Here is a 14,141-nt window from a genome sequence, read left to right on the forward strand (position 1 = left end):
TTTTGTTAGGTGAAATTTTAAATTTTATTGATAGGAAAGGAAATAAAAGTTATAAAGTCAGTCATAAAACTTCTGTAGCTCATCTTCTAGCATGTTCAGAGGAGGGCAACCAGGATGATCAGGGGTCTGGACACAAAGCCCTATGAAGAAAGACTGAAACAACTGGGCATGTTTAGCCTGGAGAAGACAAGATTGAGGGGAGACATGGTAGCACTCTTCAAAGACTTGAAGGGTTGTCACACAGAGGAGGGCCAGGATCTCCTCTCGATCATCCCAGAGTGGAGGACATGGAATAACTGGCTCAAGTTACAGGAAGCCAGATTCCGGCTGGACATCAGGAAAAACTTCCTGACTGTTAGAGCAGTACGACAATGGAACCAGTGACCTAGGGAGGTTGGGGGCTCTCCCACGCTAGAGGTATTCAAGAGGCAGCTGGACAACCATCTGTCAGGGATGCTTTAGGGTGGATTCCTGCATTGAGCAGGGGGTTGGACTCGATGGCCTTGCAGGCCCCTTCCAACTCTTATTATTCTATGGTTCACATGCCTCTTTTCCCCCTGCCCTTGCCCCCTTCATGGGTTGCATATAGTTTCTGCTGCTCATCCAATGGGAGCTGGGCTTGATAGCCAAGCATTAATTTTCAGTAGTCCTCTGGCCTCCCAATGCACTTGCTTTGATGCTTTAATGAAGATACAAACTTCTATATTATTATTACTATTCTGTGGTTAATTGTTGAACTTTTGACAGTGGGCCTGTTCAGGCAACACGCTAAGCCAAGGTTAAGCTCTAACCCTTTTGCAGCAAATGGTTAGTGAGCATCTTTAAACCATGGTTATCATGGTTAGGAATGTTTTGCAGGACACGCTACAGCACGGTTGACACGATACTCTAAGCTCTCATGTTTAGTTCAGAAGGCTTAATCACCGTGACTTAGCAAGTCGACTGAACAGGGTCATTATTTTGTCACTTCACATACTGAAAACAGGTTTTATTTTTTTTACAAGAGATTGAGATTTGTATATAAAAAAAAAGTCTAATATGCAACCTTTTCCAAAAAAAACCCTCAAATGTAGAAAACATTGATCCAGGAAATTGTCTACTTTGAGTTCCAGATCTACTTTTGCAATAAATAAATTTAAAAATTAGAGAGGGAATTGCAAGTTTTTCCAGAACGATGAGTTCAATAAAACCTTAACTTTTTGTGCGTGGAATAAGTGTTCAGGTGCTAGATTTTACTTTGGCACCAAAACTCAAGGGCAAATGCATATGAGGATGGTCGGGGCACAGGTGAGAACGCAGCTGGTGGACGAATTTGACTGGGAATCTAGTCAACAGGAAAAGCGCTAAACACATCCAGCTTCCCCTGGCTGCTCTTCATTTTAAAAACACCAAGGCTTCAATACTCAGATTTGCTTCTCTAGCTTGTTTCTTAGAAGCTACTCCGACCTGCAGGGAGGGGGGTAAGAAATAAATAAATGGCCATTTAGTGGGGCCAGGGTGACGGCAGCGTGCCCATGACTTCCCCGATCGAAGGTGCTCTCTTTGGTTAGCAAACGCCTTTTAAAACAGTTCGTTACGTGGGATTTTAATAGCGGGAGAATTCCACGGAGAACAGCCCCGGCATCTGCACTGTTCCATTTAGAAAACAGCTCTTTGTATCTTTTGCAGGCCCATAAAGGCAATCAGGCCGCCGCAGATGCCTCCAGTACGCAGCTTGTAAAAGCATGTAGAGCCAGACACCTTGGCTGCTGCAGCCGAGGTTAATAGCTGGGTTTGTCATCGTCCTTGAAAGCAGAAGGCACTAAACAGCCAGGAGAGCTGTGAACGTGTGGCGTTATGACTAGAAGGTTGATTCTGGTAATCTTAATTAAAGGGACTTTGTTGCTGGCCAGCAGGTTTGTCACAGCCCTATAAAAGCCCATGGAACTCCATGTATCAGTCTCAGTCGCTGGGCACATCGTAGGTGTTGGGAAACCAGCAAAGGATCGTGCAGCGTGTGCAAACGTAATCAAATTGCACGCCGGTTCTCTAGACGACACGCTTTTAATCCTGCATGGGCTGGCAGTTGTACACATCCAGCCAGCTGTGTAAGAAACTGGCGTGGCAGGATTTCTCGAAGCCGCTCCGACAGACCCAGTGGTCTCGTTAATTGGCTGTCGAATCTGCAGTGCCTCAGGTGTGGCACTCGCCAGTAGCGTTACGTTGAGCGTCGTGACGGATGCGCCACCTCTCCGAAAAGGGGAGGGGCGCACATGTTGGCACTCGGCGCCTGAGATCGTGTGTCGCCTGTACGAGGGAAGGGTGCTCCGGTTCGCAGGCCGCCGGCATCGTGGCTGTAGGTGGGCAACTCATGGTCCCTCCAGATGTTTTGGCCTGCAACACCCATCATTCCTCACCGTTGCCTCTGATGGGAGCGATTGGCCAAAACAATGGAGTTGCCGCCCCCTGATTTAGGCCCATATAGGAAGATGCCTCATACCTGGTCAGGTAAGAGTCCATCTATCCCAGGATGATTTATGCTGGCTGGCAGCAGCTCTCCATGGTTTCAGGCAAAGGTCTTTCACCTCACCTGGCCCTTTTAACCGGCGAGGCAATGGTTTATAGCCTAGGGTAGCCGTCCCCAAACCTCTTGCCCTCCAGATGTTTCGGACTACAACTCCCAGCAATCCTGACGATTGGCCACACTGGCTGGGACTGGCAATGAGTTGAAGTCCTAAACTATCACTGCAGAGGCCACCAGTGAGGGAGGAAGCAGCAGCCAGGCATCTCTCCACCGTGCCTGGGTCCAGCTCCAGCTGGGAGCCCCCTCCCTCCTGCTACCAACTGTCACTGCAGAGGCCAACATGAGGGAGGAAGCAGTAGCCAGGCATTTCTCCACCGTGCCTGGGTCCAGCTCCAGCTGAGAGCCCCCTCCCTCCTGCTACCAACTGCCACTGCAGAGGCCACCAGTGAGGGAGGAAGCAGCAGCCAGGCACCTCTCCACCGTGCCTGGGTCCAGCTCCAGCTGAGAGCCCCCTCCCTCCTGCTGTCAACTGTCTCTGCAGAGGCCACCAGTGAGGGAGGAAGAAGCAGCCAGGCACCTCTCCACCGTGCCTGGGTCCAGCTCCAGCTGAGAGCCCCCTCTCTCCTGCTGTCCCCTGTAACTGCTGAACTTTCCAACTAAGATTGTAGTGCCTGAATTTGCTTTCCTTTTCCCCCTCCTCCTCCTCCCTCCCAATCCCCTTTCCTTTCGTGTCATGTCTTTTAGATTGTAAGCCTGTGGGCAGGGACTGTCAAGAAATACTTTTGTAAGCCGCCATGAGAGCCTTTTTTGGCTGAATGGCGGCATAAAAATACTTAAATAAATAAATAAATAAATAAACGTCCAGATGGTATCAGGTTGCGGAAGACCTGGCCTATGGAGAGAGATGGTCTTTCTCCTTCATTCTCAGCAAACGCCTGCAGATCTGCCCCTGTGCCCCGTTGAGGGGCCATAGCTCAGTGGTAGAGCAGCCGCTTTGAATGCAGAAGGTCCCATGTTCAATCCCCGGCATCTCCAAGTAACGCTGGAAACACTCATGCCTTGAAACCTGGGAAAGCTACTGCCAGTCAGGGTTGACAATACTGGGTTAGATGGACCAATGTCGGTATAAGGCAGCTTCCTATGTTCCAACGCCCAGATCTTTGGCTCCATCCCCATATGGACAGACCAGTCAGCGATGGGGGAATGGGTCACCTGTACCTCCACAAAGTCCTTCCCACAACTGATCATGCGAGTGGAACAAAGTCGACCAGAAGTAATATGACATGGGAGTCTCTTCCTCCCACCCACCCTGCCGAATTGGCCATCCCATGGAGCGAGGGACTCTCAAGCTACATACGATAAGTGGGCGTCTCAAGCCTGTGATCGATGGCCAGATATTTTGTTTTGTCCCCTTGTGTTAAAATCTACAACAGAAAGGCTTTTTATGTTTCCATAAAATGGCTTCCTCTTACGATGGCAATTTTCAGTTATGTCTGCCGGTCACATTACCGATTCAAAACAACTTTGTGCCGACGGCTGAAGCTGAGACAGTTTGAATGAGTGTTTTTATGGGGGGGTGGAGGGGCGTTCTCATTCAAAATACGGTTTCATTTCCGTTGGTTTTTAGAAGGTTATTTTTATGTAAGGAAGTGGTTATAAGCTCTGCAGGTTGGCCGTGTTAATGGGGGACTCCCAGAAACACCCGTTCTTTAGTGGGAGGTTAGGCAACGTCAGTCATGCCTTTAGAGTCTGCATGGGTGGTGATTAGAAAAAAGGCCTTTCCATCCTGATGCCCTGACTGTGGAATGCTATTCTTAGGAAGGCCGACATAGTCTCGTGTCTGTCCAATTCTAGGTGCAAAACAGAAAAGACAAAGTCTCCAATAACAGCTCAAAACAAACACTCAGGGAGCCAGAGACCTAGCAGAACTGCACGGTAGATCAATATGGTTGTTATGGCATTGGCATGACCGCTTGCATACCATCAAGTGCTTTATTTATAAATATTGTATAAAATTAATTAGTATGACTGTTCATGTGCCATCAAGTACTTCATTTATAAACATCATATAAAATTATCTTATTGCTCTAGTGCTGTCCTTGAGTGCTTGTTTGGAGCCGTTCTCGTCCCAGACTTTCTGTTTGCCCAGGTCTTTCCGTTGTTGGATTGGCGATACCTGATTGATTCGATTTACCTGTCGCTGTGTCACTTGTGTTATTTTTAACATATTGTTCCTAAATGAATGATCATAAGCCACTCTGGAAGTTTTTCAAACCCAAGGGTGTGGCATTTCAGTGTCTTAAATGAAGACATCATTCACTTTATTTTAGACGATGAAGTCTGCTCTGACATTAGGAAAAATTTATATCCTCCCTTTGCTGGTTTGGATGAAAGGAAGGTCATCTCTTGAAAAGCTGTGCTTTTAATTGTACTATTTTAATACATACGTAACTTTCAGAACTGCTAAATTTCTCGTGCTGGCCCTGCTGTTGCGTGCAAAGTCCAGGGGAATGGATGAATGTAAACACATAGATGTGAAACTGTATAATGGTTGGTTGCTCATTACAATAAACTCAACTTGGCCTGTTTCAACTTTTAATTGCACATGCTTTGGTTAGGTTCACAGCCTGAGTTGCAGTAGGACACCCTTGCCCTGCCTGGGGCCTGCCAGTAGTCTGATCCGCCAGCTACGGCCTTTCCTGGACAGGGACAATCTAGCCACAGTAGTGCATGCACTGGTAACTTCCCGATTAGACTACTGCAATGCACTCTACGTGGGGCTGCCCTTGAAGACGACTCGGAAGTTGCAGCTAGTGCAAAATGCAGCAGCTAGACTGCTGGTGGGTACATCTTACAGAAACCATATAACACTGGTCTTAAAGGAACTTCACTGGCTGCCTATACGCTTCCGGTCGGAATTCAAGGTGTTGGTAATGACGTTTAAAGCCCTAAACGGCTTGGGACCTCGATACCTGAGAGAGTGCCTCTCCTTATATATGCCTGCCCGAGACCTTAGATCTTTTGGAGGAGCCCTTCTCCACATCCCACCAATGCAACATATATGCTATGATGGGACAAGGGAGAGGGCCTTCTCTGTTGTGGCACCCAGACTGTGGAATGCCCTCCCCTTTTAGGCACGATTGGCACCGACATTGATTTCATTTCGACACCAAGTAAAAACATGGCTTTTTAACAAAGCCTTTGATGGTTAAACTCACTGGCACAATGTTTTAACTGTTTTTACTGCTTTTAAATTATATATTGTTTTAACTTGGATCATGGTTTAATTTGTTTTTAACTGTGCATATTTATTGTTTTATACTGTATGTTTTTACCTGTACGCCACTCTGAGATCGTAATGATATAGGGCAGGATATAAATGTTATAAATAAATAAATAGTCAAAAACATCTGGAGGGCACCAGGTTGGGGGCAAGACTGCAGTAGGGCATGGGAACTAGGGGGTCATGCCAAAGGCTGCCAGAAAAGATGGATTTTGAGGAGGGATTTGAAGGAAGTAACAAAGGTTGTATCACACAGATGTTCCAAACATACAGGGCAGAAAGGCAGGGAGGGCCCGGGTCTTTGGGGAGATGAATAAATGTAGCAGTTACTTGCCACAGACTCCGTTATCTGCGACGTGATTTCTTCTTCCTTCTGCAAAACAGATATTTTCAAGCCGTTCATATCAGCATTGCAGTTTCATTATAAATTTACAAGGTGAATCGGAAAGCTTTTATAAACAGGCATTTCCCCCCCCCCCAGGGTCCGAAGTCTTGCATTTTCTGGAGGATTGTAGGTTTGGCAGTCGGGAGATATTCGAACATTGGTACTTCGTATTTAAAAAGGTTGCATTTGATGCAGAAAGAGACGTCCGCTCCAAGGGAGCTGCAAAGACAGGGGTGGGGGAGAAATGATTGTGCTCTGTCTGTAGCTATGTGCAGAGCTTTGCGTTATTATGCTCTGTAGCTATGTGCGGAGCTTTACACTAAGCAAAACTCTTCTCTTTCAGGAGTCCTCATGAAAAGAAGAAAAGGAGATCTCACTCACACACCAAGTCCAAAGCGAGGTCTCATTCCCCCTCTGCCTCACCTGGCAAGCAGTCTGCACACAAGAACGCTGCCCATTCCAACAGTGTCTCTCCTGTGGAGAGTAGGGGATCCAGTCAAGAACGTTCCGGGTAATGGGACCCTTTAAAACTTCAGCACGGGCACATCTTTGTTGGCTCAGATCTGGGACGGGGCAGATGATCCAAACTAGGGAAGAAAGGGGCTGCATGTGAGGCTCGTAGGTCTGTCCACCGAAACAAATGCTCCGTTCACTTAATTTTCTGGACCTTTGGGGTGAATGCTATTTATGGAACCACTTAGCTGGAACAATAGAAATGGTCAGCTATGTGTCCCAGGGCAGTGCTAAGCTTCTCTCAACCACTTAGCCAGGGTAATGAAGCTGGATCGTCATGTACAGCTGATGAGACAAGCGTGGCGGAATTGGGATGCAGGTGCAACCTAACAAATTTGAACACTCTCCTATGTTCAAAAGAAGAAAGAACCCCGACTTTCTACAAACCGAAAACTAGGACCGCTCCACGACGTTTCCTGCTTGCCGGGAATTTATTCAGATACAGGTTTTTCTGCAGTACGGAGTAGCAAATTTCATTCGGCCACCACATTCTGTAGATCCGGCAATGCATGATCAACTTGCCTAGGGAACGTGAGCACACTGCGATTAAGAGGTCACCTGCATTCACCTTTTCCTTTCCTTTCACAGACATGTCCACCCCTTACCATTTCCACACACTTGTAGTTGATCCGTGCATTAATTTTGGCTGTGAAATCCTTAACGTCTGGTCTATTTAATATAACCAGTTCACCGGAGAGTACAGTTTCCGCTCGAAATTTATGGGTCTCCTGTACTCCCTGCAATAGTGGATGATGATGATGATGATGATGATGATAATTTCATTTTCTTGCATTTAGCAAGAGGGTATGGAGGAGGAGGTCACTCCTGTAAGCTGCTTCTTCCCGGGAAACTTTTTTTTAATCCCCATTTAGCATCCCACAAAGAGAATGTTAGTCGATCCTATCTAGGTATTGGCCCTGATGGTTTTGTGCTGTCTCCAGTATTGAGGCAGTGTGCACCAGTTGCTGGGGAACATGGGTGGTGCACCATGTCCTGCTTTGTTGGTCCTTGAAAGAGACGCCTGCTGACATGGGGGCCCACCAGGGAGTAGCAGTGTTGGGGATTGCGCTCATCGCTATGGGGGAGGAGATTGGGGCTGAGATGGCTCTGCGAACCTTCGGTCACCTGTTGCGATACGGGGCGCCTACCCTTCGCCGAGCTGTGCCCTTAGCCCTGGCTCTCATCTCGGTCTCCAACCCCCGCCTCAACATCCTCGACACCCTCAGCAAGTTTTCCCATGACGCTGACCCAGAAGTCTCCTACAACTCTATTTTTGCCATGGGCATGGTGGGCAGTGGGACCAATAACGCCCGTCTGGCTGCAATGCTGAGGCAGTTGGCACAATACCATGCCAAGGACCCCAATAACCTCTTCATACAGAGTGCTGAACTAGATGGACCCTTGGTCTGATCCAGTGTGACACCACTTATCTTCTTACATTATTATGGATCTTTCAGTAGTAACTTAACCATACTGCTGGTCAAATAAAACAACCTGACAGCAGCCAGGAAAGCTCCAGCTGTAAACTGCTGGTGAGAATGTACTGAGGGTGGTAGGCTTCACACAGCTCCATTTATCTTGACGTATTTAAACCATCCCTCCTCCTAGTGATGACATTAAATTCTATTTAGTATTACTCAGAGCTTAAATGAAACACTCAAAAGTACTTCGCATACATTGTCTCGTTAATCCTTACAAGAAGCGTAGAAGGCAGACAAGTATTATTATCTCTGAATTAACATGGGGCCTGGGGTGTTTGGCTGAAGCTTAGAGTAGTTTCTCAAAGGTGACCTAGTGAGTTCATGGCAGAGGTGAGATTTGAACTCGCAGCTCGTTTTCTCAGCCATTACTCTACATTTGCTGTAAAAGAAAATCATATTACTTGAACTACCTAGATATATTTATCGGTGCAATGCTTATCTGCTGACTGACGGTATCCCTTTTTTCTTTCTTTTTAAAAATCCTTTTAGGGGCGTTTCTCTGGAAAAGGACGGCCAGATCTCTTCTGCAATTGTGTCATCTGTACAGAGCAAAATAACTCAGGTACGATTTAAAGACGTTTCTGCTTCCGAGGTTTAATGCTAATAAACTTCGCCCTCCGGTTGGTCACGATTGCACCGCCTCGTGTTTCAATTGCAGCTTCAGTGTCGAAATGGCTCTCTCTGAAAGGGAGGAATAGCAAACGGGGATGTATACTTGTACACTTCCAGCTCTGAAGTCTGGTTTATGAGAGAGTTAACTCAATCTGTCTGTGTGTCAGTGCTGCGGCTTTACTGCCTGAACAGATTTGCTTTTCAGAGCCGCAGGAAGGGTCAATGAAAAATCATTCTCTTCTCATTCAGACCGTGCAACAGCTTTCTTCAGGTATCCACGCTGGTTTCCCGTCACCTTCGGCCGCAAGCGCAAACTCTCCTTGGCTTGGCCTTTCTACTGCTCTCTGCAGTCTCGTCCCTGCACCACCTCATTGCTTCAATTTCCTGACATCTCCCCGCTCCCACAAATCCTCAAGTGCTCTGCATTCTTTGGCTCCCCACCCACTATCTTTATTTCTGCCCCTTCGTACCTGGAACGCTGTCCTCCCAACATTCCCTTATCTTTTTATTTATTTATTTATTTATTTATTACATTTCTATACCGCCCAATAGCCGGAGCTCTCTGGGCGGTTCACAAAAATTAAAACCATTCAAAGTATAAAACAACAGTCTAAAACCATCATATAAAATACAATATAAAAGCTCAACCAGATCAAAACAGCAGCAATGCAAAATTACAAATTTAAAACACCGAGTTAAAATGTATTTATAGACTGTTAAAATGCCGGGAGAATAAAAAGGTCTTCACCTGGCGTCTAAAAGCATAACATGTAGGTGCCAAGCGAGCCTCCTTAAGGAACTAATTCCACAGCCGGGGTGCCACAGCAAAGAAGGCCCTCCTCCTGGTAGCCACCTGCCTCACTTCCTTTGGCAGGGGCTCACGAAGAAGGACCCCTGAGGATGACGTTAGGGTCTGGGCATGTACATATGGGAGGAGGTGTTCCTTCAGATAATCTGGCCCCAAGCCATTTAGGGCTTTAAATGTTAATACCAGCACTTTGAATCGGGCCCGGACCTGGACTGACAGCCAGTGAAGCTGGAAAAGGACTACCCTTTCCTGTGTAGTCCTTGATGAGCGCCCTGCCCCATCCCCAGTTGCACCAAGGTCCTGGTACATGGCCCGGCCTCTCATCCTGTGTTGACCTTTGGCCTGACCAGACCAGATTGTAAGTGCCTTGGAGGGCAAGAGCACTTAGGTTGCTCTCTTCTCTGCTTACGTTGTAAAGCTCCCGTGGATGGTACTGATGCTGAAAGGTGAGGGATGGCGATCCATCTGGTTAAGTAACCCAAGCCCTCCACCTCTTCCCCATCATTCTGTGTTCCTCTCTAAGCTTTGTCCAAGGAGCCGAGTCCTGGCCGGGACTGTGAAGATGCGGGTAGTCTTAATTGTTAGTGCCTGGGGAGGAGTCATCAAAGGAACTGAGAGTTTAGCACACACACCCATCCTAGTGGTGTCCCTGAATGTACTCCTTCCTCCCATAGGGCAACTAAAATGATCAAGGGGCTGGAGCATCTCCCCTATGAGGGAAGGTTACAACAGCTGGGACTGTTCAGCTTGGGAAAAAGGAGGCTCAGGGGAGACCTGATAGAGGTGTACAAAATGATGCACGGTGTGGAGAATGTGGACAGGGAGACATTTTTCTCCCTCTCTCAAAATACTAGAGCCCAATGGGGCCATCCCATGAAGCTGATTGGTGGAAGATTCAGAACGGATAAAAGGAAGGACTTCTTCACACAGCGCAGAGTTAAACTATGGAATTTGCTATAGATGTAGTGATGGCCACCAATTTGGATGGTTTTCAAAGGGGGTTGGATCAATGTCTGGAGGAGAAGGCTATCCATAGCTACTAGCCCTGATGGTTGTGTGCTACCTCCAGTATCAGAGGCAGAAAGCCTATATACACCAGTTGCTGGGGAACATGGGCCGTAGGGTACTGTTGCACCTGTATCCTCATCGTGGGTTCCTGGTGAGCAGCTGGTTGGCCAGTGTGTGTTCAGAGTGCACTACACGCTTGGTCTGATCCAGCAGGTCTCTTCTGACGTTCTTATATAAACTGGTTGTCACACAGAGGCGGGCCAGGATCTCTTCTCGATCCTCCCAGAGTGCAGGACACGGAATAACGGGCTCAAGTTAAAGGAAGCCAGATTCCAGCTGGACATCAGGAAAAACTTCCTGACTGTTAGAGCAGTGCAACAATGGAATCAGTTACCTAGGGAGGTTGTGGGCTCTCCCACACTCGAGGCCTTCAAGAGGCAGCTGGACAAGCATCTGTCGGGGATGCTTTAGGGTGGATTCCTGCATTGAGCAGGGGGTTGGACTCGATGGCCTTGTAGGCCCCTTCCATCTCTGCTATTCTATGATTCTAGTGATTGCCATTTGTCCCGCGGGGAGAGACAAACCCCACCGCATGTGGTCACAATCCTGCAATGGCAGAGCCTGCTCTCTGCCCCCAACAGTGGCAGGCCCAGCCCTCCCCGTCATGAGTCTTTGCCATCTCCAAGACCTCCCTTCACAGATGATAGGCGTTTTGTTAGGTCTTTGGTATTCAGCTGCGTTCAGTGCTTTTTTACATTATTATTAACCGCTGTCTTTGTAATTAGAGAATGCTTTAAAGATAAGTATTGTACGCTGCTAACTATAATAGCCGAAAGAACTGCTGCACTGTGAAAGGGTACGCTAAGGTTTGTTTACTGATTTAGATACAATAAAAATGTCCGCTGCTTTGTTGTGGGTCACAGCCTTAGTACAACGTCTCGAATAGTTCTCTCTTGCCGCCGGCAAAGTGCATATAATGCTATCTAATGCGTTCAATTTCCTTCACGCAATCCAGTCGAGAAAACAATAATTCTCTGATCACCCTGCTCGGTTTCACTTGTCTTAAAAATGCATCATCTCGTTTTGCTTATTCCCAATTTAATTTGCCTCGGCAGAATAGTTCCTAAACGGATATTTGAATTTCTCTTAATGTGTTAGTTTTGAGGAATTGCGTTTGCTGCTTTTAGTAATTTGTGCCGTTTTTCAAAAGTGCTGTTGTCGAACATGCATTCTGTTTGCCGTTTGGGGTGATGCTAGGATCCTTTACACTCAGATGGCTAAAACGTGGTGGAGATCTGACTTATTTATTTGTTTGTTTGTTTGTTTGTTACATTTATATACCGCCCCATAGCCGAAGCTCTACGGGCGGTTTACAAAAGTTAAAAACAGTAAACATTAAAAGTATACAAAATTTAAAAACAACAGTATAAAAACAACAGTACCCATTTAAAAACAACAGTTCTGGGGGTCTGTTAAAAAACAAACTTCGCGTTGTTAAATGGTGTTAAATGCCTGGGAGAAGAGAAAAGTCTTGACCTGGCGCCTAAAAGATAACAGTGTTGGTGCGAGCCTCATCGGGGAGATCGTTCCACATCTTGGTTCTGTCCACCACCGAAAAGGCCCTCTTCCAAAGGATTTGCCTCTTCCAAAGAAGAGGCAGACCAACCCTGTAGGTGCAAAAATTAATTTTTTCCATGCTGATACCACACATACAGTTAGTAGTTGGGGATTACCCAGTTAGGGCATGGTTGATCCATAACCCTTGATGTTGCATGTAATTTGAGCGCTCCCCCTTTTAACTCCTTCTCCACTGTAGAAGACAACCATCAATCAGTAGTAGAGAACTTGTCTCGCATGTAGAAGGTCCCAGGTTCAAGCCCTATCATCTGTTTAAATCAGGGGTGGGGAACCTTTTTCAATCCAAATTCCAAATTGGGAAAGGTCTTGGGGGCCATATTCCATCCATGGGCAGGGTCTAAGGCAAAGTGGGCAGGACCAGAATGTGGTTTTTTTACCAATTTGAAGCCAGACAGGCCTCAGAATTAAGGACCGAATCACTCAAAAGCTTTCTTCCTTCTCCCGTGCAGGGAAAAGCTCTTATCTCCATTACCGCTTTCCCCTGCTGAATGCTGAGAATGGGAGCCTTTTCCAGCCCTTGGAGAGCGGGCGGGCGGGCAGGGGGGAATTAAAAAAAGAAATCTTATCTGCGATAAGACGAAGAGGAAGCAGAGCCTGGGGAAGAAACTCGGGCAGGTGGAGAGTCCCTGCAGGCGGTATCTAGCTAATGGGATGGAGGTTACTCATGTCTGGTTTAGATGTTCATGACAGTACATCCAGGAAAGACCTCCCCCCCTGCAACCTTGGAGAATAACCACCAAGATCTTCAACTTGTCAAAACACCGTAATACCATGCAAAAAATGTAGAAGAAAGATTAGAACGAGAGTATGACAGTATTGCCCAGGCTACAGATTTCTAACAGTTCTATATACTGGCTTAGTTGTCGTGGTTAACATCCTGAGCATGTTCCCTTGCCTCCCTCCTATCCCCACCACCTTTCCCGTAAAATTTCCCAGGGTCGCTTGCTAAGGGACAAGGAAGGACTGTTAAGCCACTGTGCAGACATGCCAAGAGAAATGCATAGATTAAGATTAAACACATAGGTTAAGGTTAAAAGATGCATCACAGATCTAAAAAGGTGCTGAACTAGATGGACTAATGAGGCCTCAGACCATTTTTTGCAGCCCATCTTTTTTTCTGCCTTGCACTGAAGAAAAAGCAAAGCTGCAGTGAGCAATTTAGACTGCCCCAATGCTCAGTTTATCTAAAAGATTATGTCCTGTAGAGGACATCCTTTAGAGCAATTGCGAGTGGTGTTGCAGCTCAGTGCCTCTGACTTCTTTAGCAATTTGAATCTGTTTGGAAATGCTTCTTGGCTCCCTTGGCTTTTTTAAGTCCTTCTGCGTTGAACCTCTTTGTCCCAAGATTCGGGAACGGTGTATTTGTAGAGGGCTTCCTGTGTTGTGTACTTTTATTTGCTCTCTTCTTTCATTGTTGCCTTTACCCATTCCAACGGTTGCCTTTTTGTTTCTATATGCAGTTAGAATGTTCTTGCAGGACTTTCTAGGAGAGTCCTCACGTACCTTTTCCTGTATTTGTTGCAGGACCTTATGGCTAAGGTGAGGGCAATGCTTGCAGCTTCCAAAAACATCCCCACCAGCGCATCCTGAGACCGGAAGGACTCTTTAGAAGGTTGAGTACAGATGGAAACTTGATTCAGACGGGTTCCAGCTTCCTTTTGTCCAGCAGCAGATTTCATGAAGCTAAAATCCTTGCTATGTACAGAAGACGTTGCCCTTGAAACTTGGATGGATCTTCCATGTGGAACTTCCTTTTGATAAAACAGCCTTTTGGGGTTTTGTAAATTACGTTTTGGCGGTGTTCTTCAGTAAGAATTTTAACACGAGCGGTGTTTGTATATTTGTAAATACAACGTTCCTGAAAGTGTCACGCAAATAAAAATGCAGATAAACACTTTTTATTAGCTAAA

At 46.6% G+C, this 14,141-nt stretch overlaps 2 protein-coding genes across 6 annotated transcripts in view; both read left to right on the forward strand.

Annotated features, from left to right (window-relative positions):
* The window catches only part of SFSWAP (splicing factor SWAP), a 110,838-nt gene extending 96,697 nt beyond the window's left edge, over positions 1–14,141 (forward strand). For 4 of the 5 annotated variants that reach the window (XM_063144066.1, XM_063144070.1, XM_063144067.1 and 1 more), the window contains 3 exons: positions 6,515–6,682; positions 8,655–8,727; positions 13,756–14,141. In XM_063144066.1, the coding sequence (XP_063000136.1) occupies positions 6,515–6,682; positions 8,655–8,727; positions 13,756–13,821 (307 nt within the window). In that variant the 3' untranslated portion in view covers positions 13,822–14,141. Of the gene's footprint in view, positions 1–6,514; positions 6,683–8,654; positions 8,728–13,755 lie in introns of those variants that run through there. The other variant, XM_063144071.1, reaches the window with a different exon arrangement.
* The window catches only part of PUS1 (pseudouridine synthase 1), a 364,184-nt gene that overhangs the window by 36,506 nt on the left and 313,537 nt on the right, over positions 1–14,141 (forward strand). The window lies entirely within an intron of this gene.

This window comes from Elgaria multicarinata, chromosome 18 (genome assembly GCF_023053635.1).
Source record: "Elgaria multicarinata webbii isolate HBS135686 ecotype San Diego chromosome 18, rElgMul1.1.pri, whole genome shotgun sequence".
Taxonomy (NCBI): Eukaryota; Metazoa; Chordata; class Lepidosauria; order Squamata; family Anguidae; genus Elgaria; species Elgaria multicarinata.